Source organism: Impatiens glandulifera, chromosome 7 (assembly GCF_907164915.1).
Source record: "Impatiens glandulifera chromosome 7, dImpGla2.1, whole genome shotgun sequence".
NCBI lineage: Eukaryota > Viridiplantae > Streptophyta > Magnoliopsida > Ericales > Balsaminaceae > Impatiens > Impatiens glandulifera.
Genome location: NC_061868.1, coordinates 115097 through 127600, shown reverse-complemented (window position 1 = coordinate 127600; position 12504 = coordinate 115097). Strand labels below are relative to the sequence as shown.

The following is a 12504-nucleotide window of genomic DNA, read 5'->3' as shown; positions in this document are numbered from 1 at the left end:
GTCTAAATAAGCCCATAACCTTTATATTTTAATAGATCACTTTATTTGGGCTTTAATCTTTATTATGATAACAACTAATATACAATTATTAAATAATATATGTACCCAAATATTGGAAATAATTCCAACAATCTCCCACTTGGGTCATATAATATTTCCTTCAATTGTATATTATAACCTTAAGAGCTCAAAATATTGTTATCATTACAAATACATCTATATCAATCTCGTCCATCAATTATAACAACATAGGATTAAAGCGGTTTTTGTTACATTAATTCGTAACTTAACCCTCAATAGTCACATATGTCAATACAATCAAATGACATAGATTAAACATGGGTGTGTAGTGTGGATTAACATGTAGTGTGATCTTTAACATGTCTAATACCAACTGGTCCTCCTTTATTCCTTATAGAGATCAATATGAATAACTTTAAAATCTTGATTTTCTTTAAAAACTAAATCTTTAATTTCTTTAGAAACTAAATCTTTAATGTGCACATAAATTCCAAATTGTATCTATACAAGCATCACAATACAAACTCCCACTAAAACTGTATATCATCTAAATATGTAATATACATATGAACAATATGTTCATGAAAGACCTCGGATAACAAATATTTAGAGAACGGATCCGTAATTTTAGAGTTTGTCCAAATATGCTTAATAGATAAATAAACATTCTGAATTATTTATTTTCCAAATAGTTCGACTTAGTCAAACTCATATTACTATTAAAGTAAAAGAACTGCAAATTATTGTCACGTAATAACTTTAGTGGTCTTTCTATATCATCCATAATTTGCAACCTCGTGACAAAATTTTGCAGTCAAATTCTTTAATTGAATGTCACAAAACACCTAATAAATTCTGCCATCATGTCGAATTAATTCTAGTGTCTGCTTAACACTCTTACAAGAATTAATTCTTTAAACTAATAATTAAACTAAAAGTATGTGGCACGAATTTCCGACTGTTTTGGTATCCAAAAAAAAATCGAATCAAAATACCAAATGATCTCTATCCGATTCGATTTCACTATATGAGTATGTAATGTTTTGTTCTTAAAATATCACATTAGTTGTTTGGTTGCTTTCTTAATGATCCAAACTAGGATCCTTCAAGTATTTGTCCAACATCATAAATGTACTTAATTTCTTGATTCATATAATCTAGAACATACATTAAACTCTTGTTTAAGGAGTATTATGTATATATATTTATTTTCAAGGCTAATCTTGAAGTACTTATGAGACTAAATTTATCTCTAGATCTTTCAAAATATCCAATAATTAACATCTAGAAATTCTTTAGTCTAGTTTATTTTCTTTAGACCTATAAGGTCTGACCTTAACTGGACAACCCCAAAAGAATTCTCTAGTTGTTTTAGTTAAATCTTTATTCCATATATAAGTTGTAATTCTTAATTCTTCCTTCCAAATGAATCAATTACATGAAGATATTCCATAAATGTTTGTTTCCAAATAAAGAGTATCTAAAGTAGGTCTTTATTTCTTCATCTTTAATATGAATTGCCAATGTCCACACCGATGTTTCTTTCACCATCAATTGACTTTTGACAACTAACTCAACCGTAAATCAACACATTTACTTTATATAGTAATAATGAAGTTACCATCAAATGTGTGTGAGTACTGAAGTTAAATTACTCTTAAAACAAACAAAACAAACTATAATATGTATTCTTTTATGCACCACTTTCTTTAGTAATTTTCTTTTAGGTGCAATATCTGCAATTCTTACAACTTTATTTCTTTATTATGTATTAAGGTATTTGCTAAGTGAACATTATTTATGTTATTTTTGTTTCAATCTTTTATTTTTCCTACACACAATTGATGTGAGTTCATATAGAGACTATGTCTCCCTTTAGACAACTACAATTCACATCAATTAACTTAAGTGTAAATAAGAAAATCCAAATTAGATGCATGAGAATACATTATTGTAACTCTGACTTTAATGCATTACTTTTGAAACAAAATAAAACATATATTATTTATGAAATCTTTATTCTAATAATACCCTTAGCAATTTTAACCATTTTAGATATAATTCTTAAAAATACAACAAATTCTAAATATGTCTTAAAAATTATATCATATAAAATGAACTTAAGATGTTGACAAAAAAATAATCCGTATAAGCAGAAGTGTTAACTTGATTAGATAACAAAACAAATGAACAACCATACTCACAAAATTTTAATAATCACATAAATTCAAAATAATGGTACGTCTCATCATAAGATACCAAACGCAACATTAATATTTAGTCTTTGGACATTAAATATTAACTTGCAAACGGTACTCTTTTGTAGTAATCAAATATTAACAATAAGTCCTGTCAAATAATTGGTTATCTTTGGATATTCCAATTATTCACATGGCCCACCGAATAATTGTTACATATTTATTACCACATGTGCATAATGTTATTCTGACCAATTATTTATCTTTCTTTGGGCCGATTAAATAACCGCATGAAATACATACACACTACCTTCTTAATTTATAAAACATATTAACTTTCACAAGAGAGCCTACTTTAGTAGGATGTTGCTTCAATTAATTGATTTAATAAATTAATAAATTATGTACATACTTTAAGTGTGTAACTCGACCAATTATTAAACTTCCTTTTGTTCGATTAATAATCGCATAGTTACAAACACAACCGTCTTAATCTTATAAAACAAATATGTTCTATAAATTAATAATTTGTACATTATTTAAATTTGCAATCCGACCAATTATTAATCTTCCTTTGGGCCGATTAACAACCGCATAATTACAAATTTAAGTGGGCCTAAAATTGTACCAAATTTTTGAATGTGTTATTAATACCGAAAATCCGAATGTTGTTTTATGTATCAAAAATTGCATAAATTCCATATGTGTTACATAAAACAAGTAATTGTGATTTTACTAATCACTCAATTATTTCTTAATATCAATCAACACAATATATACATAAGACCGAAATATGTATATATATTCGAATGTGTAATATAACATGATTGATTATTCATCCAAATATAATAATAATAATAAACAATTAAATAATCAATTACACAGATTACCCAAAATTCTAAATTTATCAATTATTAGGTTAATTGATTTCCTTAATTCTTGATAAATAACTTAATTATATTTATTTATTCATTAATTATAAATTATTATTATTATTAAAAATAATAATCTCTTTATTCTTGTCTTTTCTTAATTTCTGAATATATTTATATAAATTGACTTTTTCTTAATTTCTGAATATATTCAATACATTTCATAAATTAAATGGATGATACATCGTTTTTATACTAATTCATTAAATATATATTACAAACTTAATGTAATCAATATTTATAAAAGATTATAAACATGATAAGTAACTATTTTTCTTTACTTAATTCTCAAAAATCATAACATATATCATAGATATATATTAAAGTTTTTAAAATTCTAGAATTCCATAATATATTTTACTTTATTCTTAATTGTATATAAATGTATTAATACATTCACAATTATTTTCACGAATAAATATTTCTTCAATATTTAACTAATTAAAATATTATTATTATTATTTTAATTCCTTAAATTAATTATAATAATTAATTATTATTCCAAAACTGAATTCCTTAATTCCTTATATATATTATTATTATTATTTTAATTCCTTAAATTAATTATAATAATTAATTATTATTCCAAAAAAACTGAATTCCTTAATTCCTTACATACTTATATAATTATTATATAATTAGAATGATAATAAATTATTATTCTAAAATTCAAAATTCCTTAATTAATAGGTTAAGATTCTTTTATAATTACTATTAAATTCATACAAAATTGTATATATATCAAATATAACCAAAATATATATAATATATTGATTAATATCTTCTTAATTATCTAATCATATCTCACTTTCTTAATTATATATATAATATATTGATTAATATCTTCTTAATTATATATCTAATCGTATCTCACTTTCTTAATTATATATATATATATATAACTCTTCAAATATTCTTACTAAAAATTATATATATAATTCTTGATTTTATTTTCTTTCTATACCTTTAATGTCATCCTTAATTTCTTTTATGACTTAATATCTTAATTAAGTTATATAAAAAAAAAAAACTTAATTAGAATTTGAAGGGTTCTTTATTCCATAATTCCTCAATATATATATAATTACATTCCTTAATTAATAATAATAATAATAATTAATTATTATTCTTAAAACATTAAATTCCTTAATTAATTCCTCAATATATATAACTAATTCCTTAATTAATAATATTAATAATTAATTATTATTCTTAAAATATTAAATTCCTTAATTAATTCTTTAATTATTAATTTGACAAATTCTTTAAAAAAAATTAGCATAATTATATAATTAATTAATTCCTTAATTAATAATAATTAATCATAATTAATTATTATTCTAAAATCTGAATTCTTTAATTAATTATAATTACTAAATTCCATATATATGTATATATTGTATATAATATATATTTCTTTAATTAATTATTTAAATAATAATTAATATAATTAATTCTATAATTAATAACAAATATATATATTATTTAGAATTATTTTCTTCGTGTAAAGAAAACCAAAAAAAAAAACCTATTCAACTTCCCTATCATTATTATCCTTATCATTAAACCCTTACAAATCCAATGATCCTTACAAATCCAATGATCTATACTAATCCTTATTAGTTCTTATCATCTTTACTAATATCATTAAACCCTTACAAATTCAATGATCTATACTAATCCTTATTAGTTCTGATCGAAATAGATGAAGAACATATATGAATATGTTTTAAAATTCTTATAAACCTAAATTTCAATAGATAGACATAGAGATGGCTCTGATACCACTTGTTAGTTTCTTTAGTCTAAATCTTTAATCCTCAAGTCTATAATCTATATACTCTATGTCGATAAATTGAGATAAACTGTAATTGCAGAAACGTATCTGGATCTTTAATGAAGAACGGTTCATTAAGTCGTTCTTCGTTATTCTCTTCTTCTTGATCTTGGATCTGGACCTTAATCTGAATGTGGATCTTCTCGTTCTTGATCTGGACCTGGATCGGAATGTTTGATGTGGGTGGGGTTTAAGTCTTCCAACCCTATATCGATAGCCTTCTTGAGAGTTCTTGAGAGATGAACTAAATCCTTATTGTTCGATGAGAGAAACAAATAGGTAGACTATCTATATGGGTTGGGGACCTAGCCCTAATATACCCATTTATTATTCGGCCCATCAACGAAATAATGAATGGTATTTCTGCTTCTACACAAATATGTCCCCATACTTATTATAGATGTCTAAATAAGCCCATAACCTTTATATTTTAATAGATCACTTTATTTGGGCTTTAATCTTTATTATGATAACAACTAATATACAATTATTAAATAATATATGTACCCAAATATTGGAAATAATTTCAACATTTTTTGATTAGGTTCAAATTTACTCGGTCGGATGCAAGGTCTGGCTAGATTTCTTGGTCGGAAACCAAGCCAGGGTGAAGATTATCGGTCGACTTCAACCTTAGGCAATGAGCTTTGTGCATGTTTTAAGATTTTGACACAAGTCTTCATCTGTTGATTCAAGATATGAGAAGCTTTGTCTTCCCATATAGAATATGATCATCATCCCATGGAATCATTCAACCAGGAAAGGGTCGAATTCAGTTCTTGGGTGAAAATTAGATTTTTAATTTTAAGATTCTAATTCAACATTTGGAACTTACGAACAACTTCTTTATACATTTTAGAATTGATTTGAACCATAATATAAATATTGGCTATCAGTTTTGACCAATTCAAGAATTGAATTTTTCTAAAATTTTGAGATTTTGGGTTTTTAAGTAAATATATTTCAGCCCGATTTGAAATGATTCAAATTACTCTAACATCTTTAAGAATGAATTATGAAACTTTTTGAGTATTCTTGATTAAACTTGATTTGTTCAAATTGATTTCAACATAAAGATTTAAAACGATCCTAGGATTTAATTAAATCAAGAAAATAAACAATTAAGTAGTATAAAGGACTTGTTGAACTGAAATGTATGCATTTCAATTTTAATTCGTAACTTGAATTACATCATGTATTGACGCTTATAGTGAGTGATCCATAAACTAGCCATAGAGTTTTACACAAAATTTCCAAAATTTTCAAATGCTTAAGAAAATTTCTAAGGCGAATTCTGTAGAAGTTGGATGGGAGGCTTAAGATTCTTATCCTTACCGTCGTCTTGGTAAAAAACCTATTTATAGCCAGTAAAGGTCGGTTAGAGGATCATGTGGGTCTAATTTTTGACAAAAGGCCATTAATGTCTTTTATCCTCATTCGATCATTATTATCCTTCTAGGCCATTATTGAGCCTATGATCATATGTGAAATGATCTCCAATTTAGGGTGGTAGTTTCAGCCTTTGAATCAAGTCATTTGGTGGTGTATTGGTCGATGTTCATCTTGTTCATCGCGAGGAAGAAGACAATTCGGGGTTGAAACGATGTTTTTTCGGATCATTGCGCAGATGCGCGTCTGAGTGTGGCGTTTTGTTAGTGATTAATGTTTCATCCTCATTTGGAATAACGACGTTAGCCTGAGCATTAGTTGATTTGGTGTTATGCGGTTAACTATTATCCGTTGGATGATGCTTAGGTGCTCATTCGATGGTCGCATGATCTGCTGCAACTATTTTCTTTAATTTCGGCTGCACTAGATCATGACCCTTTTCCTGCCTTGAAACTTATTTTAAATCGACTTTCTTCCCTCCATTGGCTTTATTTTTAATCTACAAAATATTTAAAAAATAATGATAGGGGGATCGACTGGGTAGCGATTCCCCCTAGCGACTCCCCCGTGGCATGCCAGCATGGAACTTTTTTTTAATTAAATTCATTTCCAAATATCAGAGCGCGCCATGGCATGATGCTTTGGATTCCTATTAACCCTATAACCCAGAAAATCCACATAGTGAACAAAAACTATCGTGCGTTTATCGTTCGAAGATTCAAATCTTAGCCATCGTATGTTCTCTTATCGTCGAGATATTCAAACCGTAGCCATCGTTCGCCTGTCTTCCAAAGATTCAAAAACGTAGCATTCTTCTAATCGCCTTTTACATTTTCCGTTTTTGTTCTCCTATAGTGCATAGATTTAAAACCGTAGAATTCTTCTAATGGCCTGCATTATGTTTCCATTTTACATCAAGTTCAATTAATACTCTTTCAGTCTCATTTCCGTTCTACATCAAGTTTCGTTCTTCAATCTCAAAATGGTAAAAAAATGTCAATTCTTTTAAACTACTTGAGTACAGTAGTTTGTTTAACTTGTGACCTTCTATTATGTTTAGGATTCAGAAAAATAAATTGTGGTCTTTAATTTCTCGAAGAATGAGGAAGCCAAGAAGACTAAGAACCAAGCAAAGAAGAGTCTGAACAAAACAAGAAAGAGTCTGAACGAAGCCAACACTGAAAACAAAGAAGAAGAAGTTTTATAATAACGCTGAAACTGAAAGGTAAGAATCGATTAAAACATTTTAGACAGTGAAATGAAATGTTTGAAATGTTAGACCGCGACTGTTAGAAATGTTAGACTTTAAATGTTAGAAACACGTTAAAGTTTAGGTTACAAGACATTAGAGTTTAAGTTATAAGACATTACAGTTTAGGTTATAAGACATTACAATTTAGTATATTAGACATTATAGTTTAGTATATCAGACATTATATGTGAGGCCCTAAAAACCTACTTTCATGCACCTATTTCAACGTGATTTCGATCATAAATGCGGAAGCTCTAGGGTGCCTTTTGGACATGATCATTGAAAAGAGTGATATAAAATTCAGTCCTACGGTATTGGTCCCTCCTTCCACACACATATCCTACACCATGCTCGACTCCAAATCTTCCTTCACCGTTCATAAAAACCGTAGTTGAGTCCCCCTACACCACACAAGTATAGTGAGTCGATAGACCCAACAAGTATTTAAAAGAAGACATTTTACTGCATTGCATTCATGAGGGTTTTTAAGGGTATATCATCAGTCAACAATGTACAATTACATCTGAGCCATATTGGGACCCTAATTCTTCAGAGATGATCCTGAAGGAAAGACATCCATCCGTCAATTCCTCAACCATATTTAGAATCAGACTACCAGAGATTATGTCGGTAGCCATTCTCCCCTATATCTGTCAATTCCTTTGAATCCATATCCCTTATATAAAATCATCATTCTTTAGAAATCATGGACATGCAATGAAAACATACTTTGAAAACTATTTGCATCGTTTATATAAAATACATGAACATATAGCATTGTGTGGGTTTAGAAAACAATAGAAAAAGTTTTTTCCAGATAAATCCTTCATCTGTAGGATCATCTGTAGGATCATCGGTCGGACTACTCGGTCCTGAGTTTCCATATCCTCGGTCCTAAGTCTTAGCCAAGACCGAAGACGCTCGTTTGTGAAAAGTAAAATTTTGGGACGTTACAAACTACCCACCTAATAATGAATTTCGACCCCAAAATTCGATCATATGGACAGTTCTACTATTGTGATTATGAAAATGGTTTCATGAAAACATTATTTCCAATCATTATGAAAACCTGTTTCATGTCATGCAAAACATCATTTAAAACAATTTACCGACCTGAAGTCGAAATCTTGGAGGTGCAACTGTAAGAGCATGTGTGTAAAAGTACTAAGGTTCAGAATCATTGCTCTGATACCAAATTGTGAGACCCTAAAATCCTACTTTCATGCACCTATTTCAACGTGATTTCGATCATAAATGCGGAAGCTCTAGGGTGCCTTTTGGACATGATCATTGAAAATGGTGATATAAAAGTCGATCATACGGTCTCGGTCCCTCCTTCCACATGCATCTTCTGCACCATGCTCGACTCCAAATCTTCTTTCACCGTTCATAAAAACTGTGGCTGGGTTCCCCTACACCACACAAGCATAGTGAGTCGATAGACCCAACAAACATTTAAAAGAAGACATTTTACTACATTGCATCCATGAGGGTTTTTAAGAGTATATCTTCCGTCAACAATTACAGTTACATCTGAGCCATATTGGGACCCTAATCCTTCAGAGCTGATCCTAAAGGAAAGGCATACATCCGTCAATTCCTTAGTCATATTTGGAATTAGACTACAAGAGCTCATGCAGGTAGCCATCCTCCCCTATATCCGTCAATTCTTTGAATCCATATCCCTTGTGTGGGTTTAGAAAACAGTAAAAAAAAAGTACTTGCCTGATAAATCCTTCATCTGCAAGATCATCGGTCAGACTACTCGGTCCTGGGTTCCTGTATCCTCGGCCCTAAGTCTTATCCAAGACCGAAGACGCTCGGTCGTGAAAAGTATAATTTTGGGACGTTACATTATAGTTTAGGTTAAATGACATAAAAGTTTAAGCTATAAGACATTACAGTTTAATATATTAGACATTACAATTTAGTATATCAAGAGATTACATTTTAGTTTCTGACATTCCATTTAAGTTTTTAATTTAATTTGAAATTAGACTTTTCAAAGGGAAGGGATGACGAGGTTGACATGATGAAAGACTTTTCTTTGAAGCTTCCTTAGTCTCCTTCCTAATTCCTCCTACATATATAGACAGACAACAAACACTAAATATTAATCCTTGGTGGAAGGAGTAAGATATTATTAGAAAGAAAATGTACGATGAGAAAAACCCTCATCTGGCATCGGCGATTCCGGCTGCGGCATATGGGCAACAGCAACAGAGAAGTGGTAGTAATTGGTCTACCGGTCTTTGTGACTGTTTTGAAGATGTTCCAAACTGTAAGTAATTTGTTTGATTCTTCTTCTTTGAATTTGGTTTATTAATTAATAAAAAAATTGGTAATCTACTTTTGTTGTTGCAGGCTGCTTAACTTTCTGGTGTCCATGCATCACTTTTGGACGGATTGCGGAGATAGTGGACAGAGGATCTACTTGTAAGTAGTGATTGATTGATTGATTCATGATATGATTTTATTGGATTTGATTTAATATATTGTTTTGAATATTGATTAGCTTGTTGTGCTAGTGGGGCTCTGTATACTCTAATACTAATGTTGGTTGGATGCACGTGCTGCTACTCGTGCTGCTACCGGTCAAAGTTGAGGAAGCAATATTCTCTCCCTGAAACCCCTTGTGGAGACTGCTTGATTCATTGTTTCTGCGAGACATGCGCCCTTTGTCAAGAACACCGTGAGCTCAAAAACCAAGGTTTTGACATGTCCCTAGGTTAGTACTCTCTCAACCTTTACCTACCTTCAATTCCTTATTAAAACCATTAATTCATTCATCATCTATATATATAATTAGGATGGCATGGAAACGTTGAAAGGCAGAACCGTGATGTTGCAATGGTGCCTCCTCCTCCTAGTGGAGGGTACGGGGGGATGACACGTTAATCCACCCACCCATATAATACTATGTTATTTTGTTTATGAAAATAATGTTCTTATTATTAATTTGCTTGAAGTTGCTGAATTCTGATGCTTGGTTGGTTTGTTGTACCTCTGCATTTGATGTTTCATGGTTATTTGAACAGAAATGTTGTTGTTTGTTTTCTTATATTAATTACATGTATTTATGTTGGATTTATATTATTGTTATTAACCTATGTTAATGATACATCATCTTGGTACATGAAAAATAGATATTAAACAAAATAAAATTATATATTTTTGTGTATAATTTTGATATAAAAAATAAGATTAATACATAATGAAATTAGATTATGTTATGATAGTATAATTAAACAAAATGTATGACAATATTTTAGAGGCTTCTTATAGAGATTTGAACATAGTTGTGGATTATTTAAAAATGTAACTTTATATTTTAGAAAGTCAAGAGTTTTAATTTTAATTTTGAGAGAATCGTTGTAATACTTACGTAACGTTTTTAGTTGATTTCTTTTATCCTTGCAATTGTTTGGTACTGTTTTTCTTGCATTAAAAGATGTTTCATGTCCTAATATCTCAACAATATACTAGTATGTTACTTTAACTTATCCACCATGTTAAGATTACAAAATATCACTTGTAAGTAAGACTACAATTAATTAAGATGTTAAGATATCCTATTTTTATTTATTTTTAATCAAAACCTATTTTAATTCATTTCTCAATTGTCAGTAAAAACAAAATATCAAACACTATGCATGCATTACCAATTAAGTTGGATGCATGCATGTTTATATAGATAAAATTAAGAAAAAAATAAGGAAATAAAAGCTGGTCGAATAAATTAAATTATTCTACTAAATATCCTAATTTCTGAATGGTTGGCTGAAATTATATTGTCCATTTGCAATCATTCACAATAGGTCAGTCCGGTCAGAGTAAAGCAATTACTGCAATTACATAAATTATGTGTCCAAAATTTTGGAAATCTTTTTCATGTCTATTCATCTTTCTTTTTATTTTCCTAAAATATTATCTCTCATCTCTCTTTAGATCCATTCTTTTTATTTTCCTTAAATATTATCTTCTCATCTCTTTCAACCCATTTCAATTTAAACAATTATTGATATTAATTACTTAATTTCACATGTGAACCCCGGGAATTCACACCGATAATTGGCTCTCCATCGGTCGCTGAGCACGTGTGTCACGTGACAATACGGGGAATACATTGCGGAGTTATTTGAGGTTTAATGTATTTCAATCTTAGCTTGCGTGTCAAAAATCTTTCGAAATGAAACATTTAATTTTTAAAAAAATTTGATAATACCTAAAACTTTAAAGATTAATTATATAAAAATAATTAACTTTTATTCAAATTTTAATAATCTGAGGCCACATAGTAATTTGGCCAAACCCGGTTCAAATTAAATAAACATAACTAATTTAGAAAGATTAATTATTTGAAAATTAGAGTCGCTAAGTGATTTTATGAAAATTAATAAAATGTTACGTGTATAAACGTATTTATACCAGAATTTTTGTAAGGGTTCGTGTCTTAGTTACACTCGGGAAAGAGCTTTCGTGTTATGTCCTCTACGTCCGTCAAAGAACGACGATTATTTTAAAAAAATACTCTAGCTATTTAAAAAAATTTATTTATAACATTTTATTCTATTTTAGTAGTATAGGGGTCCTAAACAAGGATATGTTTAAATGGGGTAAATAATTGTACAAAATTATTAAAAGGGGTATGTACCTATTACGCTGGTATCAAGTTAACAAAACCTAAAAATGTGGAAATTATTGTAATAATTAAACCCTAATTGTGGAAACTATTCAAAATTCCAAAAATAATTTGGGGATAAAATATTATATTTATTTACCCAAAATGGACCCAAAAAATAGGGTGAAAATATTTAATTGTGATTTAATCATGAATTATTTTTAATTTATGACTTAAATCAATCAAATAAAATA

The 12504-nt window shown here is 28.9% G+C and overlaps 1 protein-coding gene across 1 annotated transcript; it reads left to right on the top strand.

Moving 5' to 3' along the window:
• The first annotated feature begins 9742 nt into the window (after positions 1–9742).
• On the top strand, positions 9743–10720 carry LOC124910223 (cell number regulator 2-like). Its single transcript, XM_047450842.1, has 4 exons — positions 9743–9910; positions 9994–10065; positions 10145–10357; positions 10439–10720. The coding sequence occupies exons 1-4, from the start codon at positions 9784–9786 to the stop codon at positions 10525–10527; spliced, it is 501 nt and encodes a 166-aa protein (XP_047306798.1). The 5' UTR covers positions 9743–9783; the 3' UTR covers positions 10528–10720.
• Positions 10721–12504: the final 1784 nt, after the last annotated feature.